The sequence below is a fragment of the Anas platyrhynchos genome, chromosome 31, assembly GCF_047663525.1.
Source record: "Anas platyrhynchos isolate ZD024472 breed Pekin duck chromosome 31, IASCAAS_PekinDuck_T2T, whole genome shotgun sequence".
NCBI lineage: Eukaryota > Metazoa > Chordata > Aves > Anseriformes > Anatidae > Anas > Anas platyrhynchos.
In genome coordinates, this window is record NC_092617.1 from 5411951 (window position 1) to 5436522 (window position 24572).

General features: G+C 47.1%; 1 protein-coding gene across 4 annotated transcripts in view; it reads right to left on the reverse strand.

Moving 5' to 3' along the window:
• Positions 1-8967: 8967 nt before the first annotated feature.
• The window catches only part of NDRG2 (NDRG family member 2), a 52874-nt gene continuing 37269 nt past the window's right edge, over positions 8968-24572 (reverse strand). For 2 of the 4 annotated variants that reach the window (XM_072029628.1, XM_072029626.1), the window contains 2 exons: positions 10640-10777; positions 8968-9474 (listed from right to left, as the gene is read on the reverse strand). In XM_072029628.1, the coding sequence (XP_071885729.1) occupies positions 10689-10777 (89 nt within the window). In that variant the 3' untranslated portion in view covers positions 8968-9474; positions 10640-10688. Of the gene's footprint in view, positions 9475-10639; positions 10778-23710; positions 23977-24572 lie in introns of those variants that run through there. The other 2 variants (XM_072029625.1, XM_072029627.1) reach the window with 2 other exon arrangements.

Genomic DNA, 24572 nt, shown 5'->3' on the forward strand with positions numbered 1-24572 from the left:
TGTGACCCACAGCGCCCCATAGCACCCCCGTGCCCCATAGCGCCCCACACACCCCATAGAGACCCTCTGCCCCATAGCGCCCCACAGCGCCCCATAGCACCCCCCTGCCCCATAGCACCCCCCCTGCCCCATAGCACCCCCCCTGCCCCATAGCGCCCCACACATCACCCACACACTCCCCATAGCCCCCCCGTGCCCCATAGCGCCCCACACACCCCATAGAGACCCTCTGCCCCATAGCGCCCCACAGCGCCCCATAGCACCCCCCTGCCCCATAGCACCCCCCTGCCCCATAGCGCCCCACACATCCCCCACACACTCCCCATAGCCCCCCCGTGCCCCATAGCGCCCCACAGCGCCCCATAGCACCCCCCTGCCCCATAGCGCCCCATAGCTCCCCACACCCCTCTGCCCCATAGCGCCCTATAGCCTCCCTGTGCCCCATAGCGCCCCACACACCCCACAACCTTTGTGCCCCATAGCACCCCCCTGCCCCATAGAGCCCCACACACCCCACATCCCCTCTGTGCCCCATAGCACCCCGCTGCCCCATAGCGCCCCACATCCCCCGGCCCCATAGCACCCTACAACCCCCTGTGCCCCATAGCGCCCCATAGATCCCCACATCCCCCCCACTCCCCATAGCACCCCCGTGCCCCATAGCGCCCCACACACCCCACATCCCCTACACGCCCCATAGAGACTCTCTGCCCCATAGATCCCCACATCCCCCCCACTCCCCATAGCCCCACCGTGCCCCATAGCTCCCCACACCCCTCTGCCCCATAGCGCCCTATAGCCTCCCTGTGCCCCATAGCGCCCCCACACCCCACAACCTTTGTGCCCCATAGCACCCCCCTGCCCCACAGCGCCCCATAGATCTCCACATCCCCTCTGTGCCCCATAGCACCCCACCTGCCCCATAGCGCCCCACACATTCCCCCCCCACTCACCATAGCTCCCCTGTGCCCCATAGCGCCCCACATCCCCCGGCCCCATAGCACCCTACAACCCCCTGTGCCCCATAGCACTCCCCTACCCCATAGCGCCCCACAGCACCCGTGCCCTATAGCACCCCCCACCTGCCCCATAGCGCCCCACATCTCACAGCAACCCCCCTGCCCCATAGCGCCCCATACACCCCACATCCCCTACGTGCCCCATAGCACCCCCCTGCCCCATAGCACCCTATAGCCTCCCTGTGCCCCATAGCACCCCACATGCCCCCCACTCCCCATAGCACCCACCTGCCCCATAGCGCCCCACACATCCCCCCCCATCACTCCCCAAAGCTCCCCTGTGCCCCATAGCGCCCCACATCCCCCGGCCCCATAGCGCCCTACAACCCCCTGTGCCCCATAGCACCCCCCTGCCCCATAGCACCCCACAGCACCCGTGCCCTATAGCAACCCTGTGCCCCATAGCACCCCCCACCTGCCCCATAGCGCCCCACACACCCCACATCCCCTCTGTGCCCCATAGCACCCCCCTGCCCCATAGCGCCCCACGTGCCCCACACCTCCCCGTGCCCCATAGCACCCACACGCCCCATAGTGCCCCACATCCCCCCCACTCCCCATAGCACCCCCCTGCCCCATAGCGCCCCACACATCCCCCCACACTCCTCATAGCCCCACTGTGCCCCATAGCGCCCCACATCCCCCGGCCCCATAGCACCCTACAACCCCCTGTGCCCCATAGCACTCCCCTGCCCCATAGCGCCCCACATCCCACAGCAAGCCCCCTGCCCCATAGCGCCCCATACACCCCACATCCCCTCTGTGCCCCATAGCACCCCCCTGCCCCATAGCGCCCCACACCCCCCAGCACCTCCCTGCCCCATAGCACCCCACATGCCCCACAGCGCCCCATAGATCCCCACATCCCCCCCCACTCCCCATAGCCCCCACACGCCCCATAGCGCCCCACATCCTCCAGCACCCCCCTGCCCCATAGCGCCCTATATCCTCCCTCTGCCCCATAGCGCCCTATAGCCTCCCTGTGCCCCATAGCGCCCCACACACCCCACAACCTTTGTGCCCCATAGCACCTCCCTGCCCCATAGCGCCCCACATCCCCCAGCACCTCCCCCCGCCCCATAGCGCCCCATAGATCCCCACATCCCCCCCACTCCCCATAGCCCCCCACCTGCCCCATAGCGCCCCACATCCCCCAGCACCCCCCTGCCCCATAGCGCCCCACATCCTCCAGCACCCCCCTGCCCCATAGCGCCCCATACACCCCACATCCCCTCTGTGCCCCATAGCACCCCCCTGCCCCATAGCACCCACCTGCCCCATAGCGCCCCACATCCCCCAGCACCTCCCTGCCCCATAGCGCCCCACACATCCCCCCCCTCACTCCCCATAGCCCCACCGTGCCCCATAGCACCCCACACCCCTCTGCCCCATAGCACCCTACAACCCCCTGTGCCCCATAGCACCCCCCTGCCCCATAGCGCCCCACACCCTCCTGTGCCCCACAGCAACCCCCCTGCCCCATAGCGCCCCAAAGCTGCCCCATAGCACCCCCCCGTGCCCCACAGCACCCCCCCCGTGCCCCATAGCGCCCCATAGCACCCCCCCCAGCCCCATAGCGCCCCACATCCCCCACCCACCTGCAGCAGCTCCACGCCAGCCCCACCGCTGCCCCACGGCTTTTAAAGATGTGGGGCGGGGGCGGGGGGAGAGGAGGGGAGGGGGGAGGGGAGGAGCCTCCCCCCCCCCCCCCAAATTCCTTGGGGGGGGGCGAGGAGGGGGGGGGATCCCTGCCCCATAGCGGACCCAAAAGCGCCCCATAACCACCCCATAACCGCCCCATAGCTGCCCCATAAGTGCCCCATAAGTGCCCCATAGCGACCCCACAAGTGCCCAATAACCATCCCATAATTATCCCATAGCTGCCCCATAGCTGCCCCATAAGTGCCCCATAGCTGCCCCATAACCACCCCACACCTGCCCCATAGCTGCCCCATAAGTGAGCCATAAGTGTCCCTTAAGTGCCCCATAGCCACCCCATAAGTGCCCCATAAGTCCCCCATAGCGCCCCATAACCACCCCACAGCCACCCCATAACTACCCCACACCTGCCCCATAGCTGCCCCATAAGTGCCCCATAGCTGCCCCATAACCACCCTATAACCACCCCACGCTCGCCCCATAGCTGCCCCATAAGTGACCCATAAGTGTCCCTTAAGTGCCCCATAGCCGCCCCATAAGTGCCCCATAAGTCCCCCATAGCGCCCCATAACCACCCCACAGCCGCCCCATAACCACCCCACACCTGCCCCATAGCCGCCCCATAGCTGCCCCATAAGTGCCCCATAGCTGCCCCATAACCACCCTATAACCACCCCACGCTCGCCCCATAGCTGCCCCATAAGTGCCCCATAAGTGTCCCTTAAGTGCTCCATAGCGCCCCATAACCACCCCACAGCCGCCCCATAACCACCCCACACCTGCCCCATAGCTGCCCCATAAGTGACCCATAAGTGTCCCTTAAGTGCCCCATAGCTGCCCCATAAGTGCCCCATAAGTGCCCCATAAGTCCCCCATAGCGCCCCATAACCACCCCACAGCCGCCCCATAACCACCCCACACCTGCCCCATAGCTGCCCCATAGCTGCCCCATAGCTGCCCCATAGAAGGCCAAGGCTTGGGGGGGAGGGGACGGGGGGGGGCCCAGCAGCTGCCGTGGGGATTTGGGGGGCTCCGGCCCGGCGGGGCCCGGGGATTATTGGGGGCGCCCACGCGTCCCCGGGGGACTTGGGGGGCTGGGGCTGTGGGGCGCGGGATGGGGATGCTGGGGGAGGTGTGGGGCAGGGAGGTGTGGGGCAGGATTTGTGGGGCAGGATCTATGGGGCAGGACAAACAAGGCAGGATCTATAGTGCTGGGATCTATGGGGCGGGATCTATGGGGCAGGATCTATGGGGCAGGATATAGAGGGTAGGATCTATGGGGCAGGATCTATGGGGCAGGATATATAGGGCAGGATCTATGGGGCAGGATAAACGAGGCAGGATCTATAGGGCTGGGATCTAAGGAGCGGGATCTATGGGGCTGGGATCTATGGGGCAGGATCTATGGGGCAGGATATAGAGGGTAGGATCTATGGGGTAGGATCTATGGGGCAGGATCTATGGGGCAGGATATAGAGGGTAGGATCTATGGGGCAGGGGCAGTCCCGGGACTCTTATGGGGCTCTGAGCAGGATCTATGGGGCAGAATCTGTGGGGCAGGACAAACAAGGCAGGATCTATGGGGAAGGATCATTGGACAGGATCTATGGGGCAGAGACAGAGTCAGGGCCCTTATAGGGGCTGAGCAGGATCTATGGGGCAGAATCCATGGGGCAGGACAAACAAGGCAGGATCTATGGGGCAGGCTCTGTGGGGCAGGATATATAGTGTAGGATATATAGGGCAGGATCTATGGGGCAGGATCTATGGGGCAGGATCTATGGGGCTGGGATCTATGGGGCAGGATCTATGGGGCAGGATCTATGGGGCAGGATAAACAAGGCAGGATCTATAGGGCTGGGATCTAAGGGGCGGGATCTATGGGGCAGGATCTATGGGGCAGGATATAGAGGGTAGGATATATAGGGCAGGATCTATGGGGTAGGATCTATGGGGCAGGATCTATGGGGCAGGATCATTGGACAGGATCTATGGGGCAGAGACAGTGCTGAGGTCCTTATGGGGATCTGAGCAGGATCTGTGGGGCAGAATCTGTGGGGCAGGACAAACGGGGCAGGATCTATGGGGCAGGATCTATGGGGCAGGATCTATGGGGCTGGATCTATGGGTCAGGATCTATGGGGCAGGGACGGTCCTGGATTCTTATGGGGCTCTGAGCAGGATCTATGGGTCAGGATCTATGGGGCAGGATCTATGGGTCAGGATCTATAGGGCAGGATCTATGGGGCAGGATCTATGGGGCAGGATCTATGGGGCTGGGATCTATGGGTCAGGATCTATGGGGCTGGGATCTATGGGGCAGGATCTATGGGGCAGGATCTATGGGGCTGGGATCTATGGGTCAGGATCTATGGGGCTGGGATCTATGGGGCAGGATCTATGGGGCAGGATCTATGGGGCTGGGATCTATGGGTCAGGATCTATGGGGCTGGGATCTATGGGGCAGGATCTATGGGGCAGGATCTATGGGGCTGGGATCTATGGGGCAGGATCTATGGGGCAGGATCTATGGGGCAGGACAAACAAGGCAGGATCTATGGGGCAGGATCTATAGGGCAGGATCTATGGGGCAGCCCCACACCCCCCCCCCCCCCTCCCTCCCCTCCCCCCCCCCCCCCGGGTTATTTTCGGCCCCGTTATCTCCCGGCCCCTCCCCCCCCGCTTTGTCCCCGCTTTGTCCCCGTCAGCGCCCGCGGGTGACAAATTCCTGGGGGGGGGACAAAAAAACCCCACAGGGACCCCATAGGGACCCCATAGGACCCATAGAGCCCCATAGGACCCATAGAGACCCCATAGAGACCCCCCAGCCCCATAGAATCCTATAAGGCCCCATAGGGACCCATAGAGACCCCAAAAGACCCCAAAAGACCCCAAAAGACCCCAAAAGACCCCAAAAAGACCCCATAGGGACCCCATAGGACCCACAGAGACCCCATAGAGACCCCCAGCCCCATAGAATCCTATAAGGCCCCATAGGGACCCGTAGGACCCATAGAGACCCCAAAAGACCCCAAAAAGACCCCAAAAGACCCCAAAAAGACCCCAAAAGACCCCATAGGGACCCATAGGACCCATAGAGCCGCATAGGACCCATAGAGACCCCATAGAGGCCCCCCAGCCCCATAGAATCCTATAAGGACCCATAGAGCCCCATAGGACCCATAGAGACCCCAAAAGACCCCAAAAAGACCCCAAAAATACCCCATAGGGACCCATAGAACCCATAGAGACCCCATAGAGACCCCCCGGACCCATAGAATCCTATAAGGACCCATAGAGCCCCATAGGACCCATAGAGACCCAAAAAGACCCCAAAAAGACCCCAAAAGACCCCAAAAAGACCCCATAGGGACCCATAGGGACCCACAGGGACCCCATAGAGACCCCCCGGACCCATAGAATCCTATAAGGACCCATAGGGACCCCAAAAGACCCCAAAAGACCCCAAAAGACCCCAAAAGACCCCAAAAAGACCCCCAAAAGACCCCATAGGGACCCATAGACCCCATAGGACCCATAGGGACCCCATAGAGACCCCCCAGCCCCATAGAATCCTATAAGGCCCCATAGGGACCCCATAGGACCCATAGAGACCCCAAAAAGACCCCAAAAGACCCCAAAAAGACCCCAAAAGACCCCAAAAGACCCCATAGAGACCCCATAGAGACCCCCAGCCCCATAGAATCCTATAAGGCCCCATAGGACCCATAGGGACCCATAGAGACCCCAAAAGACCCCAGAGACCCCAAAAAGACCCCAAAAGACCCCAGAGACCTCAAAAAGAGCCCAAAAGACCCCATAGAGACCCCCAAATGACCCCCAAATGACCCCAGAGACCCCAAAGAGACCCCAAACAGACCCCAAAAAGACCCCAAAAAGACCCCATAGAGACCCTGTAAAGACCCGAAAAGACCCCACAAAGACCCCAAAAGACCCCAGAGACCCCCAAAAGACCCCAAAATACCCCATAGAGACCCCAAAAGACCCCAAAAAAAACCAAAAGACCCCCAAAATACCCCAGAGACCCCAAAAAGACCCCAAAAAGACACCAAAAGACCCCAAAATACCCCACAGAGACCCCAAAAGACCCCAAAAACAGCCCAAAATACCCCAGAGAGACCCCAAGGAGACCCCAAAAAGACCCCAAAAATACCCCAGAGACCCCAAAAAGACCCCAATGAGACCCCAAAAAGAACCCAAAAGACCCCAAAAAGACCCCAAAAAGATCCCAAAAAGATCCCAAAAGACCCCAAAAAGACCCCAAAAAGACCCCAAAAGACCCCAAAGTGATTCCAAAGAGACCCCAAAAAGACCCCAAAGAGACCCCAAGGAAACCCCAAAAAGACCCTAAAAGACCCCAAAAATACCCCAGAGACCCCAAAAAGACACCAAAAAGACACCCAAAAGACCCCATAGAGACCCCAAAAGACCCCAAAAAGACCCAAAAAACACCCCAAAAAGACACCAAAAGACCCCAAAATACCCCAGAGACCCCAAAAGACCCCAAAAAGACCCAAAAAAGACCCCAGAGACCCCAAAAAGACCCCAAAAGACCCCAAAAGACCCCCAAAAGACACCATAGGGACCCTAAAATACCCCATAGAGACCCCAAAAGACCTCAAAAAGACCCCAAAAGACCCCAGAGACCCCAAAAGACCCCATAGAGACCCCAAAAGACCCCAAAAATACCCCAAAAAGACCCCAAAAGACCCCATAGAGACCCCAAAAATACCCCCAAAACACCCCAAAAGACCCCAGAAACCCCATAGACCTCAAAAAGAGCCCAAAATACCCCATAGAGACCCCAAAAGACCCCACAGGGACCCCAAAAAGACCCCAATGAGACCCCAAAAAGACCCCAAAAGACCCCAGAGACCCCAAAAGACCCCAAAAAGACCCCAAAAAGATCCCAAAAAGATCCCAAAAGACCCCAAAAAGACCCCAAAAGACCCCAGAGACCCCAAAAAGATCCCAAAATACCCCAGAGACCCCAAAAAGACCCCAACAGACCCCCAAAAGACCCCAAAAGACCCCAAAAAGACCCCAGAGACCCCAAAAAGACCCCAAGGAAACCCCAAAAAGACCCCAAAAGACCCCAAAAATACCCCAGAGACCCCCAAAAGACCCCAAAAGACACCAAAAGACCCCAGAGACCCCAAAAGACCCCAAAAAGACCCCAAAAGACCCCAAATGACCCCAGAGACCCCAAAGAGACCCCAAAGAGACCCCAAAAAGACCCCAAAAGACCCCAAAAATACCCCAGAGACCCCAAAAAGACCCCAAAAAGACCCCAAAAGACCCCATAGAAACCCCATAGACCTTAAAAAGAGCCCAAAATACCCCATAGAGACCCCAAAAAGACCCCCAAAAGACCTCAAAAGATCCCAAAAAGACCCCAAAAAGACCCCAAAAAGACCCCAAAAATACCCCAGAGACCCCAAAAGACCCCAAAAAGACCCCAAAAGACCCCATAGAGACCCCAAAAGACCCCAAAAATACCCCAAAAAGACCCCAAAAGACCCCAGAGACCCCAAAAGACCCCAAAAAGACCCCCAAAAGATCCCAAAAAGATCCCAAAAGACCCCAAAAAGACCCCAAAAGACCCCAGAGACCCCAAAAAGACCCCAAAAAGACCCCAAAAGACCCCAAAAGATGCCATAAGGACCCCAAAAGACCCCCAAAAGACCCCAAAAGACGCCATAGGGACCCTAAAATACCCCAAAAAGACCCCAAAAAGACCCCAAAAGACCCCAGAGACCACAAAGAGACCCCAAGGAGACCCCAAAAAGACCCCAAAAGACCCCAAAAAGACCCCAAAAGACACCATAGGGACCCTAAAATACCCCATAGAGACCCCAAAAGACCCCCAAAAGACCCCAAAAATACCCCAGAGACCCCAAAAGACCCCAAAAAGACCCCAAAAAGACCCCAAAAAGACCCCAGAGACCCCAAAAAGACCCCAAAAGACCCCAAAAGACCCCAAAAAGACCCCAAAAGACATCATAGAGACCCTAAAATACCCCATAGAGACCCCAAAAGACCCCCAAAAAGACCCCAAAAGACCCCAAAAATACCCCAGAGACCCCAAAAAGACCCCACAAAGACCCCCAAAAGACCCCAAAAAGACCCCATGGGGTCTTTGGGGAAGAATTGGCTGATCTGCTATCGTCGGACCCCAAAATCCCTTTTTTTTAGCTTAAAATGGGGGGCAGGAGACGGTATCAGATCCTGGGATTTTGGTAAAATGACAAAAAATAAAAGAGACTCGTGGGTTTTGTTGGGATTTATTTGGAAACGGTGAAACAGCCCCAAAATGAGAGACGTTTAAAAACAGCAAGTATCACAAACTCGTAAAATACCCCAAAATTAGAAATATTTTAAAATCAAAATCATCCTAAAATGATAAAATACCCCAAAATTAGAAATATTTTAAAATCAAAATCGTCCGAAAATGATAAAATATCCCCAAAATTACAAATATTTTAAAATCAAAATCGTCCTAAAATGGTAAAATATCCCAAAATTACAAATATTTTAAAACAAAAATCATCCTAAAATGATAAAATATCCCCAAATTACAAATATTTTAAAATAAAAATCGTCCTAAAATGATAAAATATCCCAAAATTACAAATTTTTAAACATAAAAATCATCTCAAAGTGGTAAAATATTCCCCAAAATGACAAATAGCTCAAAATACTTCAAAACGACGAATCTTGCCCCAAAAAAAGGCTTCGTTCCTTCGTCCGCCCGTCGCGGTCAAGACCCCAAAACCTGAAGGATTTAAAGAAAAAAGCGTTAGCCCATTCAAATTTAGGAATTTTGCCCTTTTTCTACTGATTTTTGGGGTTTGGAGGGGAATTTTACCAATTTTCTACAAATTTTGGGGGCCTAAAGGGGAAATTTGACCGTTTTCCACTCATTTTTGGGGGCCGGAGGGGAATTTTGCCCTTTTCCTACTGATTTTGGGGGTTGAAAATGGGAATTTTGCCCTTTTTCTATCAAATTTTGGGGTCTTAAGGGGAATTTTGCCCTTTTTCTATCAATTTTTTGGGTTTTAAGGGGAATTTTGCCCTTTTTCTACTGATTTTGGGGGTTGAAAGTGGGAATTTTGCCCTTTTTCTATCAATTTTTTGGGTTTTGAGGGAATATTTTGCTCTTTTTCTATTAATTTTTGGGGGTTGAATTGGAATTTTTGCCCTTTTTCTATCAATTTTTGGGGTTTTAAGGGGAATTTTGCCATTTTCTGTCTATTTTTGGGGATTTAAGAGGAAATTTGCCCTTTTTCTACTGATTTTTGGGGGTTGAAAATGGGAATTTTTGCCCATTTTCTATCAATTTTTGGGGTTTTAAGGGGAATTTTGCCATTTTCTGTCTATTTTTGGGGATTTTAAGGGGAATTTTGCCCTTTTTCTATCAATTTTGGGGGTTTGAAGGAAAATTTTGCCATTTTTCTACTGATTTTTGGAGTCAAATTTTGCCCTTTTCCTATGGATTTTGACGGGTTAAAAATGGGAATTTTGCCCTTTTTCTACTGATTTTTGGGGTTTTAAGGGGAATTTTGCCCTTTTTCTGCAGATTTTGGGGGTCTGGAGGAGAATTTTGCCCTTTTTCTATCAAATTTTGGGGTTTGGAGGGGAATTTTGCCATTTTCTGTCTATTTTGGGGGATTTAAGGGGAATTTTGCCCTTTTTCTATCAATTTCGGGGGTTTGAAGGAAAATTTTGCCCTTTTTCTACTGATTTTTGGAGTCAAATTTTGCCCTTTTCCTATGGATTTTTATGGGTTAAAAATGGGAATTTTGCCCTTTTTCTACTGATTTTGGGGGTTTGGAGGAGAATTTTGCCCTTTTTCTATCAATTTTTGGGGTTTGGAGGGGAATTTTGCCCAGTTGGCCTCTCGGGTCTTATTTTGGGGTGATTTCCCACTTTTCACCTACCGGGACACCGCAAGGGACGAGCGCATCCGAAAAAAGTCCCCGATACTCATCAAAAAGACGTTTTCCAGCCCAATTTGCCCAAATTCTTCAAAAATTCTACTGAAAAAGCAACAGGGCCTCGTGCTTCAAACCTTAAATCTGCAAAAAATGAGGAAAAAAAAAGAAAATTTGGGGTTGGTCCAATCAGAGCCGGTTCCTGAAAGCGGATAAAAAGAGAAATTTGGGTTAAATTCGTGTTTCTGTTAAATTTACATTTTTGTTCGAGTCATTTTTGTGTAAATTCCTGATTCTTTTAAATTCATGTTTCTGTAAAATTCACTTTTTTGTTACTCGTTTCTGTTCAATTCACATTTCTGAAAAATTCACATTTCTGATAAATTCACATTTCTGATAAATTCACATTTCCGATAAATTCACATTTTTGTTAATTTCACATTTCAAATAAATTCGCGTTTCCGATAAATTCACATTTCTGTTAAATTCATATTTGTGTTAAATTCATATTCCTATTAAATTGAGAAATTTAACATGTAAAATTGCACGTTTCTCTTAAATTCACATTTTTTAAATTGCATTTGTGTTAAATTCACATTGAGAAATTTGCGTTTCTGAGAAATTCCCATTTCTGGTAAATCTGCATTATTGAGAAATCCACATTTCTGTAAAATTCACATTTTTGTTCAATTCACATCTTTAAATACACATTTGTGTTAAATGTCGATTTTTGTTAAAATCCCGGTTGTATTAATCGCAATTTTTGTTAAATTCACATTTTTGTTCAATTCACACTTCCGTAAAATTCACATTTTTGTACAATTCACATTTTTGTTCAATTCACATTTTTGTTAATTCACATTTTTGTTCGATTCACATTGGTGTAAAATTCCCATTTTTGTTAAATTCCCATTTGTGTAAAATTCCCATTTTTGTTAATTCACATTTTTGTTAATTCACATTTTTGTTAATTCACATTGGTGTAAAATTCCCATTTTTGTTCAATTCCCATTTCTGTAAAATTCCCATTTTTGTTAATTCACATTTTTGTTAATTCCCATTTTTGTTAATTCACATTTTTGTTCAATTCCCATTGGTGTAAAATTCCCATTTTTGTACAATCCACATTTTTGTGTTAAATCCCCCGATCTGACCATTTTCACCCCACACCCGCCCCGATCCCTTTGCCAAAAATCACCATTAAAAAAAGAAGAAATCGGCAAAACCCTGCCAAAAAAGGGTAAAAATCCATCCCGGCTCCCATTTTGCCCCCGGGGGTCCTCCAAATTTTCCGATTTTGCCTCTTTTTCGATAATTCCCTAAAATAATTAATGAATTGCCCAAAAAGCAGCTTTTTTTACGCAGGATGAGTCACGATTTTACCAAAAACGAGGAAGCTGAGGGCAAAGAGGAACTTCGGGGTCGCCGCAAATCGGGAACCAAAACCGCCTCAATTTCCCCCAAAACGCATCAGCAAAATCACCGATTCGGGGTTATTTCTGGTCCTCTGCGTGTTTGTTTTTTTTTTTTGTTTACGAAACTCACCAAAAACCTCTAAAAAGCCCCAAAAAGACGAGGCGAACCCACCCCGCGCGGAGAACCCAAAAAACACCACCCACGCCCCAAAAAAAACCCAAAAAAGAGGTTTTTCACCCCATTTCCCCACCGGGGAGAAGCTTCCCCGCCACAAACCCACCTCCGGGGGGCATTTTTTGGGGCGGAACCCGGCGAATTGCTCAACGCCGCGTTGGCCAAGGGAAGATGTCGCAATTTTGGTGTTTTTTATCCTTTTTTTTTCGTTTTTTTTTTGATTTTTTTTTTGATTTTTTTTCCGATTTTTTTTTTTTTTTTTTTTGACCTTTTTGGGCTTTTTTTGGGCTTTTTTGTTGACGTGGCGGGGAGGGGGAAGGAGAGGTTCCCGTCCCGGCGGAGCGGAGGCCGCGCCATGGGGCTCCTCCACCTCGTCCCCCTCCTCGGTGAGCCTTCCTCCCTCCTCCTCCTCCTCCTCCTCCTCCTCCTCCTCCTCCTCCTCCTCCTCCCTTTTTCCCAATTCCTCCCTTTTTTCCCAATTCCTCCCTTTTTTCCCCCAATTCCCACGCCCGTTCCCCCACCTCCTCCCCTTTTTCCAGCTTTCTGCGTCGATTTCTCCCCCGCTCCTCGGCCTCTTCCCCTTTTTTTTCCCATTTCTTCGCATTTTTTCCCAATTTCTTTGTTTTTTTCCCAATTTCTTTGTTTTTTTCCCCACCTCTATGTCTTTTTTTCCTACTTCTGCATTTTTTCCTACTTCTACGTCTTTTTTCCCCAATCTCTACGTGGTTTTTCCCAATTTCTTTGTTTTTTCCCCATTTCTTTGGGTTTTTTTCCCCATTTCTTTGTTTTTTTCCAATTTCTTCGCATTTTTCCCCAATCTCTACGTTTTTTTCCCCAATTTCGTTTTTTTCCCTACCTCTATGTCTTTTTTCCTATTTCTACATCTTTTTTCCTACTTCTGCATCTTTTTTTCCCAATTTCTTTGTGTTTTTCCCCAATCTCTACATGTTTTTTCCCCAATTTCTGTTTTTTTCCAATTTCTTCGCATTTTTCCCCAATCTCTACGTGTTTTTTCCCAATTCCTCCCTTTTTTCCCCCAATTCCCACGCCCGTTCCCCCACCTCCTCCCCTTTTTCCAGCTTTCTGCGTCAATTTCTCCCCCGCTCCTCGGCCTCTTCCCCTTTTTTTTCCCATTTCTTCGCATTTTTTCCCAATTTCTTTGTTTGTTTTTTTCCCAATTTCTTTGTTTTTTTCCCAATTTCTTTGTTTTTTTCCCCACCTCTATGTCTTTTTTCCTACTTCTACGTCTTTTTTCCCCAATTTCTTTGTTTTTTTTCCCATTACTTCCCATTTTTCCCCAATCTCTACGTCTTTTTTCCCAATTTCTTTGTTTTTTCCCCATTTCTTTGGGTTTTTTTCCCCATTTCTTTGTTTTTTTCCCATTTCTTCACATTTTTCCCCAATCTCTACGTGTTTTTTCCCAATTTCTTTGTTTTTTTTCCCATTTCTTCGCATTTTTCCCCAATCTCTACGTGTTTTTTCCCATTTCTTCGCTTTTTTCCCCAATCTCTATATTTTTTCCCTCAATTTCTTTGTTTTTTTTTCCCATTTTTTCACATTTTTCCCCAATCTCTACGTGTTTTTTCCCAATTTCTTTGTTTTTTCCCCACCTGTGTCTTTTTTCCCACTTCTGCATCTTTTTTCCCCAATCTCTACGTGGTTTTGCCCAATTCCTCCCTTTTTTCCCCCAATTCCCACGCCCGTTCCCCCACCTCCTCCCCTTTTTCCAGCTTTCTGCGTTGACTTCTCGGCCTCTTCCCCTTTTTTTTACCATTTCTTCGCATTTTTTCCCCAAACTCTACGTGTTTTTTCCCATTTCTTGGCATTTTTTCCCCAATCTCTACGCATTTTTTCCCAATTTCTTTGTTTTTTTCCCAATTTCTTTGTTTTTTTTCCCAGTTTCTTTGTTTTTTCCCCACCTCTATGTCTTTTTTCCTACTTCTACGTCTTTTTTCCCACTTCTACATCTTTTTTCCCCAATTTCTTTGTTTTTTTCCCATTTCTTCCCATTTTTCCCCAATCTCTACGAGTTTTTTCCCAATTTCTTTGTTTTTTTCCCCATTTCTTTGTTTTTTTCCCAATTTCTTTGTTTTTTTTCCCATTTCTTCACGTTTTTCCCCAATCTCTACGCATTTTTTCCCATTTCTTCAAATTTTTTCCCCAATCTCTACGTGGTTTTTCCCAATTTGTTATTTTTCCAATTTCTTTGCATTTTTTCCCCAATCTCTACGTGTTTTTTCCCCATTTCTTTGTGTTTTTTTCCCCATTTTTTCCCCTTTTCTTTGTTTTTTCCCCATTTCCTTATTTTTTCCCTACCTCTCCCCATTTTTCCCCATTTCTACCAATTTTTCCCCAATTTTTCCCCATTTTTCCCCATTTCTTTGTTTTTTCCCCACCCCCAACTGCTTTTTCCCCATTTCTACCTCTTTTTTCCCCATTTCTTCATTTTTTTCCCAATCTCACCCCATTTTCCCCCATTTCTTCATTTTTTTCCCAATCTCGGCATTTTTTTCCCCATTTCTTCCACCTCTCCCCCACATCAGGGCTCTGACTTTTTTCTGTCATTTCTGGTGTTTTTGGCACCGCCTCTTTTTATTTCCCGTTTTTGGGGTTTTTCCTCTCTTTTCCCTTTCTTTTCATTTTTTTTGAGTTTTTCCTTTTTTTTCCCCCTTTTTTCCCTTTTTTCCCTTTTTTCCTTTTTTTTCCCTTTTTTTCCCTTTTTTCCCTTTTTTCCCCTTTTTTTCCCCTTTTTTCCCCCTTTTTTCCCCTTTTTTCCCCTTTTTCCCCTTTTTTCCCCTTTTTTTCCCCTTTTTTTCCCTTTTTTCCCTTTTTTTCCTATTTTTTCCCCTTTTTTTCCCCTTTTTTCCCTTTTTTCCCCTTTTTTTCCTTTTTTCCCTTTTTTCCCCTTTTTCCCTTTTCTCCCTTTTTTTCCCCTTTTTTCCCCTTTTTTTCCCCCTTTTCCCCCCTTTTTTCCCTTTTTTCCCTTTTTTTCCCTTTTTTCCCCTTTTCCCCCCTTTTCCCCCCTTTTTTCCCTTTTTTGCCTTTTTTCCCCTTTTTTCCCCTTTTTTCCCCTTTTTCCCTTTTTTTCCCTTTTTTTTCCCTTTTTTTCCCCTTTTTTCCCTTTTTTTCCCTTTTTTCCCCTTTTTTTCCCTTTTTTCCCCTTTTTTCCCTTTTTCCCTTTTTTTCCCTTTTTTCCCCTTTTTTTCCCCTTTTTTTCCCCTTTTTTCCCTTTTTTTTCCCTTTTTTTCCCTTTTTCCCCTTTTTTCCCTTTTTTTCCCTTTTTCCCCCTTTTTTTCCCTTTTTTCCCTTTTTTTCCCCTTTTTTCCCTTTTTCCCCTTTTTTTTCCCTTTTTTCCCCCTTTTTCCCTTTTTTCCCCTTTTTTCCCTTTTTTCCCTTTTTTTCCCTTTTTTTCCCCTTTTTTTCCCTTATTTTTCCCTTTTTTCCCCTTTTTTCCCTTTTTTCCCTTTTTTTCCCTTTTTCCCCTTTTTTCCCCCTTTTTTCCCTTTTTTTCCCCTTTTTCCCTTTTTTTCCCCTTTTTTTTCCTTTTCCCCTTTTTTCCCTTTTTTTTCCCTTTTTTCCCTTTTTTCCCTTTTTTTCCTATTTTTCCCTTTTTTCCCTTTTTTTCCCCCCTTTTTTTTCCCCTTTTTTCCCTTTTTTTCCCTTTTTTTCCCTTTTTTCCCTTTTTTCCCCCCTTTTTTTTCCCCTTTTTTCCCCTTTTTCTCCCATTTCCCTTTTTTCCCCCAATCCTTTCCATTTTCCTTTCCTCTGCGTCAAAAATCGCCATTTCCACAATTTTTTCCCATTTCCCTCTTTTTTCCCCTCTTTTTTTCACCTCCCCTTCCCCTTATTGATTTTTTTTCCCTTTTTTTCCAGCTTTCCTCCCGAAAATCCTCCTCCAGGGTTTACCAACAGGTAACGATTTTGGGGACGGGCGACCCATTTGGACCCAAATTTCCCATTTTTTGCCCCAAAACCTCACGCGTCTCGGCACTAAAGCCACGGAGGTCCCAAATTCCTCTTTTTCACCTCTTTGCCAAAAAAACGAAAATTGTGGCCAAAAAGCCCAAATTTGGTTCTGAGACACCTCCATTTTTGCAAAAAAGCCCAAATTTGGTTCCAAGACACCTCAATTTTTGCCAAAAAGCCCAAATTTTGTTCTGAGATACCTCCATTTTTTCAAAAAAGCCCAAATTTGGTTTCGAGACACCTCAATTTTTTCAAAAAAGCCCAAATTTAGTTCTGATGTACCTCCTTTTTTGCCAAAAAGCCCAAATTTGGTTCTGAGATACCTCTTTTTTTGCAAAAAAGCCCAAATTTGGTTCCGAGACACCTCCGTTTTTTCAAAAAAAGCCCAAATTTGGTTCTGATGTACGTCTTTTTTTGCAAAAAAGCATAAATTTGGTTCCTAGATTCCTCCATTTTTTCAAAAAAGCCCAAATTTCGTTCCGAGATGCCTCCATTTTTTCAAAAAAGCGCAAAATTGGTTCCAAGATGCGTCCATTTTTGCAAAAAAGCGCGAATTTGGTTCTGAGACACCTCCGTTTTTGCAAAAAAAGCCCAAATTTGGTTCTGATGTACGTCTTTTTTTGCAAAAAAGCGTAAATTTGGTTCCAAGACAACTCAATTTTTTCAAAAAAGCCCAAATTTGGTTCTGAGACAACTCCTTTTTTGCAAAAAAGAGCGAATTTGGTTCCAAGACGCTTCCATTTTTGCCAAAAAGCCCAAATTTGGTTCTGATGTACGTCTTTTTTTGCAAAAAAGCGTAAATTTGGTTCCTAGATTCCTCCATTTTTTCAAAAAAGCCCAAATTTGGTTCCGAGATGCCTCCTTTTTTGCAAAAAAGCCCAAATTTGGTTCCGAGACACCTCCATTTGTTCAAAAAAGCCCAAATTTGGTTCTGAGATGCGTCCATTTTTGCAAAAAAGCGCAAATTTGGTTCCGAGACACCTCCATTTTTGCAAAAACTCCCAAATTTGGTTCTGATGTACCTCCATTTTTTCAAAAAAGCTCATATTTGGTTCTGAGACACCCCTATAATGTCTAAAAAGCCCAAATTTGGTTCTGAGATACCTCCTTTTTTGCAAAAAAAGACCAAATTTGGTTTCGAGACACCTCCATTTTTGCAAAAAAGCGCGAATTTGGTTCTGAGATCCTTCCATTTTTGCAAAAAAGCGCAAGTTTGGTTCCGAGACACCTCCATTTTTTCAAAAAAGCCCAAATTTAGTTCTGATGTACCTCCTTTTTTGCAAAAAAGCCCAAATTTGGTTCCGAGATACCTCCTTTTTTGCAAAAAAGCGCAAATTTGGTTTCGAGACACCTCCATTTTTTCAAAAAAGCCCAAATTTGGTTCTGAGATACCTCCTTTTTTGCAAAAAAAGACCAAATTTGGTTCCGAGATGCCTCCATTTTTGCAAAAAAAAACCAAATTTGGTTCCGAGATGCTTCCATTTTTGCAAAAAAGTGCAAATTTGGTTTCGAGACACGTCCATTTTTGCAAAAAAGCCCAAATTTGGTTCCGAGATGCCTCCATTTTTTCAAAAAAGCCCAAATTTGGATCTGAGACACCTCCATTTTTTCAAAAAAGCCCAGATTTGGTTCTGATGTACCTCCTTTTTTGCAAAAAAGTGCAAATTTGGTTCTGAGATACCTCCATTTTTGCAAAAAAGCGCAAATTCGGCTCCAAAATGCGTCCATTTTTGCAAAAAAGTGCAAGTTTGGTTCCAAGACACCTCCATTTTTTCAAAAAAGCGCAAAATTGGTTCTGAGATCCTTCAATTTTTTCAAAAAAGTGTAAATTTGGTTTCAAGACACCTCCATTTTTTCAAAAAAGCCCAAATTTGGTTCCGAGGTTCCTCCATTTTTGCCAAAAAGCCCAAATTTGGTTCTGATGTACCTCTTTTTTTGCAAAAAAGTGTAAATTTGGTTCCGAGACACCTCCATTTTTTCAAAAAAAGCCCAAATTTGGTTCTGAGACACCTCCATTTTTTCAAAAAAGCCCAGATTTGGTTCTGATGTACCTCCTTTTTTGCAAAAAAGCCCAAATTTGGTTGTGAGATACCTCCATTTTTGCAAAAACGCGCAAATTCGGTTCCAAAATGAGTCCATTTTTGCAAAAAAGTGCAAGTTTGGTTCCAAGACACCTCCATTTTTGCAAAAAAGTGCAAATTTGGTTCTAAGATGCTTCCATTTTTTCAAAAAAGCCCAAATTTGGATCTGAGACACCTCCATTTTAGCAAAAACTCCCAAATTTGGTTCTGATGTACCTCCTTTTTTGCCAAAAAGCCCAAATTTGGTTCTGAGACACCCCTTTTAATGGCTAAAAAGCCCAAATTTGATTCTGAGATACCTCCTTTTTTGCAAAAAAGCGCAAATTTGGTTTCGAGACGCCTCCATTTTTCCCAAAAAGCCCAAATTTGGTTCTGATGTACTTCCATTTTTGCCAAAAAGCCTAAATTTTGTTCTGAGATACCTCCATTTTTGCAAAAAAGCGCAAGTTTGGGTCCGAGACACCTCCATTTTAGCAAAAAAGTCCGAATTTTGTTCTGAGATACTTCCATTTTTGCAAAAAAGCGCAAATTTGGTTTCGAGACACCTCCATTTTTTCAAAAAAGCCCAGATTTGGTTCTGATGTACCTCCTTTTTTGCCAAAAAGTGCAAATTTGGTTCCGAGATACCTCCGTTTTTGCAAAAACGCGCAAATTCGGTTCCAAAATGCGTCCATTTTTGCAAAAAAGTGCAAGTTTGGTTCCAAGACACCTCAATTTTTTCAAAAAAGCCCAAATTTGGTTCTGAGATGCTTCAATTTTTCCAAAAAAGTCCAAATTTGGTTCTGAGATACCTCCATTTTTGCAAAAAAGCCCAAATTTGGTTCCGAGACGCCTCCATTTTTGCAAAAAAGCCCAAATTTGGTTCTGATGTACGTCTTTTTTTGCAAAAAAGCCCAAATTTGGTTTCGAGACACCTCCATTTTTTCAAAAAAGTGCAAATTTGGTTCCGAGACACCTCAATTTTTGCCAAAAAGCCCAAATTTTGTTCTGAGATACCTCCTTTTTTGCAAAAAAGCCCAAATTTGGTTTCGAGACACCTCCATTGTTCCAAAAAAGTGCAAGTTTGGTTTCAAGATGTGTCCATTTTTGCAAAAAAGTGCAAATTTGATTCCAAGATGCCTCAATTTTTTCAAAAAAGCGCAAATTTGGTTCCGAGACACCTCCTTTTTTGCCAAAAAGCCCAAATTTGGTTCTTAGCTTCCTCCCTCATTGCCAAAAACCCTAAATTCGCCTCCGAAACGCCCTCATCGTGGCTAAAAAAAACACATTTTGGGTCGGCGCCATGGAAGACCCCATTTCCCTCGATTTTCTCCCCAAAAACAAACTCCCCCAAAAAAAACTTCCCCAAAATTTTCTTTCCAAAAATTTTCTCCCCAAAAAAACTTTCCTAAAAATTTTGTCTCCCCCAAAATCTCTCCTGCAGCCCCTCCTCCTCCTCCTCCCACCATCTCGGTGACACCGGAGAAGACCGAATACCTGATCGGCGACACCGTCTCCATCCGCTGCGCCGCTCCCAGTGCTCCCAGTGCTCCCAGTAAGCTGCAGGGCTTCCAGCTGGCGCGCACTGGGAGCTGGCTGGAGGTGCGCAGCCCCTGGAGGTCCCACACCTTCACCTTCAACCTCACCGGGCCCCGGGACGGGGGGCCCCACGCCTGCACCTACACCGTCCTCGACCGCTACCGGCGCCCCACGCGCTCCCGGGAGAGCCGCGTGGTGGACATCAAAGTCAGAGGTGGGCTTCAAAAACGGGGGTTTCCCCAAAAAATTTGGGTCCGGGATGCTCGAAAACCAAAATTTCCGGCTTTAATTTCATGCTGAGGTCCATAATTATGTTTTTTCTAAGCTTAAATTGGCATTTTCCTCCTCAAATTTAACTCCAGAATGTAGAAAACCCAAGTTTTCCATCTTTAATTTCATGTTGAGGTTCCTCAAGATGTTCCTCGTAACCTAAAATTGGCATTTTTCTCCTTAAATTTAAGTCTGGGATGCTCCAAACCCAAGTTTTCCATCCTCAATTTCATGTTGAGGTCCATAATGATGTTTTTTCTAACCTAAAATTGGCGTTTTCCTCCTCAAATTTGACCCTGGGATGATCAAAACCCAAAATTTCCATCCTCAATTTCATGTTGAGGTTCATCAGGATGTTCCTCCTAACCTTAAATTGGCATTTTCCTCCAAAAATTTGGCGAAAACCCAAAATTTCCATCTTTAATTTCATGTTGAGGTCCATCAAGATTTTGTTTCTAATCTTAAATTGCCGTTTTCCTCCTTAAATTTGACTCCAGAATGTAGAAAACCCAAAATTTCCATCATCAATTTCATGCTGAGGTTCCTCAAGATGTTCCTCATAACCTAAAATTGGCGTTTTCCTCCCCAAATTTGACTCCAGAATGTTGAAAACCCAAAATTTCCGTTTTTAATTCCATGTTGAGGTCCATAATGATGGTTTTTCTAACCTTAAATTGCCGTTTTCCTCCTCAAATTTAAGTCTGGGATGTTCAAAACCCAAATTTTCCATCCTCAATTCCAAATCCCCATTTTTTCCCCCCAAATCCCCTCCGACCCCAAATCGGGTTAAAAAAACGGTTTCGGGGCCAAATCTTGATGCCTTTTTCTCCTATTTTTGCCCAAAACCGCATTTTTTCCCCCAAAATCCCCTCTGACCCCAAATCTTGTTAAAAAACCCGATTTCGGGGCCAAACCTTGATGCTTTCTTCTCCTTTTTTTGCCCAAAACCGCGATTTTTCCCCCCAAATCCCCTATGACCCCAAATCGGGTTAAAAAACCCGATTTCGGGGCCAAACCTTGACGCTTTTTCTCCCAATTTTTTGGCCAAAACTGCAATTTTTCCCCCAAATCGGGTTAAAAATACAAGTTCAGGGCCAAATCTTGACGCTTTCTTCTCCTGTTTTTGCCCAAAACCGCAGTTTTTCCCCCCAAATCCCCTCTGACCCCAAATCTTGTTAAAAAACCCGATTTCGGGGCCAAACCTTGACACTTTTTCCCCCAATTTTTTGGCCAAAACCACGTTTTTTTCCCCCAAATCCCCTATGACCCCAAATTGGTTTAATTAAACCGAGCTCGGGGCCAAATCTTGATGATTTTTTCTCCTCTTTTTGCCCAAAACCGCGTTTTTTCCCCCCAAATCCCCTATGCCCCCAAATCTTGTTAAAAAACCCGATTCCGGGGCCAAACCTTGATGCTTTTTCTCCCAATTTTTTGGCCAAAACCGCATCTTTTCCCCCAAATCGGGTTAAATTCGAGGTCGGGGCCAAACCTTGATGCCTTTTTCTCCTGTTTTTGCCCAAAACCGCAATTTCTCCCCCCAAATCCCCTCCGCCCCCAAATCGGGTTAAAAATACGATTTCGGGGCCAAATCTTGATGCTTTTTTCTCCTTTTTTTGCCCAAAACCGCGATTTTTCCCCCCAAATCCCCTATGCCCCCAAATCTTGTTAAAAAACCAACTTTGGGACCTAATCTTGCCGCTTTTTCCCCCAATTTTTTGGCCAAAACCGCGTTTTTTCCCCCAAATCAGATTAAAAAACCGAACTCGGGGCCAAACCTTGACGCTTTTTTCTCGTTTTTCCCCAAAACCGCGATTTTTCCCCCCAAATTCCCTCCGCCCCCAAATCTTGTTAAAAAACCCGATTTCGGGGCCAAACCTTGATGCTTTTTCTCCCAATTTTTTGGCCAAAACAGCATCTTTTCCCCCAAATCGGGTTAAATTCGAGGTCGGGGCCAAACCTTGATGCCTTTTTCTCCTTTTTTTGCCCAAAACCGCGATTTTTCCTCCCAAATCCCCTCCACCCCCAAATCTTGTTAAAAAACCCGACTTCGGGACCTAATCTTGACGCTTTTTCCCCCAATTTTTTGGCCAAAACCACGTTTTTTCCCCCAAATCAGATTAAAAAACCGAACTCAGGGCCAAACCTTGACGCTTTTTTCTCTTTTTTGTCCAAAACCGCGTTTTTTCCCCCCAAACCCCCTCTGCCCCCAAATCTTGTTAAAAACCCAACTTCGGGACCTAATCTTGCCGCTTTTTCCCCCAATTTTTTGGCCAAAACCGCCTTTTTTCCCCCCAAATCCCCTATGAACCCCAAATTGTGTTAAAAAAAACGAGTTCAGGGCCAAATCTTGACGCTTTCTTCTCCTCTTTTTGCCCAAAACCGCGTTTTTTCCCCCCAAATCCCCTATGCCCCCAAATCTTGTTAAAAATACCCGATTTCGGGGCCAAACCTTGACGCTTTTTCCCCCAATTTTTTGGCCAAAACCGCAATTTTTCCCCCAAATCGAGTTAAAAAACCAAGTTCAGGTCCAAATCTTGATGCTTTCTTCTCCTGATTTTGCCCAAAACCGCCTTTTTTTCCCCCAAACCCCCTCTGCCCCCAAATCTTGTTAAAAACCCGACTTCGGGACCTAATCTTGCCGCTTTTTCCCCCAATTTTTTGGCCAAAACTACATTTTTTCCCCCAAATCAGATTAAAAAACCGAACTCGGGGCCAAACCTTGACGCTTTTTTCTCTTTTTTGCCCAAAACCGCGTTTTTTCCCCCCAAACCCCCTCCGCCCCCAAATCTTGTTAAAAAACCCGATTCCGGGGCCAAACCTTGACGCTTTTTTCTCCTGTTTTTGCCCAAAACCACATTTTTTTCCCCCAAATCCCCTATGAACCCCAAATTGTGTTAAAAAAATCGAGTTCAGGGCCAAATCTTGACGCTTTCTTCCCCTTTTTTGCCCAAAACCACCTTTTTTCCCCCCAAATCCCCTCCGCCCCCAAATCTCGTTAAAAAATCCGATTTTGGGGCCAAATCTTGATGCTTTTTTCTCCTCTTTTTGCCCAAAACTGCGTTTTTTCCCCCCAAATCCCCTATGAACCCCAAATTGTGTTAAAAAAAAACAATTTCGGGGCCAAATCTTGACGCTTTCTTCTGTTTTTGACCAAAATCCCGTTTTTTCCCCCCAAATCCCCTATGACCCCGAATCGGCTTAAAAAACCCGATTTCGGGGCCAAATCTTCACAATTTTTCCCCCAATTTTTTGTCCAAAACTGCATTTTTTCTCCCCAAATCCCCTCCGACCCCTAGTCGTGTTAAAAAAACTATTTCGGGTCCAAATCTTGATGCTTTTTTCTCCTCTTTTTGCCCAAAACCGCGTTTTTTTCCCCCAAACCTTGTTAAAAAACCGACTTCGGGACCTAATCTTGATGATTTTTCCCCCAATTTTTTGGCCAAAACTACATTTTTTCCCCCAAATCAGATTAAAAAACCGCACTCGGGGCCAAACCTTGACGCTTTTTTCTGTTTTTTCCCCAAAACCGCCTTTTTTCCCCCCAAACCCCCTCCGCCCCCAAATCGGCTTCTAAAAACCGATTTCTGGGCCAAATTTTGACGCTTTTTCCCCCAAATTTTTGCCCCCCCCCAGACCCTCCCCCGGCTCCTACCCTGGTCCTCAACGCCTCGTCGCGGGTGGTGAGCGAAGGCTCCCCCCTCCTCTTCCTCTGCACGGCCCCGGCGGGGGCGGTGGGGCCCCGCTTCCGAATTTTTCGGGACGGCTCCGAAATCCCCGGCGAGATTTTGGGGGGCCACCAAATTCGGCTCCTGGTGGCCCCCAGCGGCCGAAATCACAGCGGGAATTTCAGCTGCGGCTACGAGGAGCTCGTCCAGGGCCGCTGGATCCTCTCCGCCCTCAGCGACGTCATCGAAGTCACTGTCAAAGGTATGAAAGGGTTTTGGGGTGAAATCACGGGATTTTGGGTCATGGGGAGAAATGTGATAACGGTGGGGTGAAATCCGGCGATTTTGGGTCATGAGGAGGAGCACAAATAACGTCGGGGGCTGATGTTTTGGGGTAATGTTCATCTGGCTGCCTCGATTCTCAAATGGGGTTTTGGGGTGAAATCACGGGATTTTGGGTCAACGGGAGAAACGCGGTAACGGTGGGGTGAAATCCGGGGATTTTGGGTCAAGAGGAGAAACGCGATTAACGTCGCGGTCTGATGGCGTGGGGTAATCCTCATCCAGACGCCTCGATTCTCAAATGGGGTTTTGGGGTGAAATCACGGGATTTTGGGTCAGGGGGAAAAATGCAATAACGGTGGGGTGAAATACGGCGATTTTGGGTCAAGGGGAGAAACGCGATTAACGTCAGGGTCTGATGTTTTGGGGTAGTCGTCGTTAAAGGTATGAAGGGGTTTTGGGGTGAAATCATGGGGTTTTGGGTCAACGGGAGGAACGCGGTAACGGTGGGGTGAAATCCGGGGATTTTGGGTCAAGGGGAGAAATGCGATAACGGTGGGGTGAAAT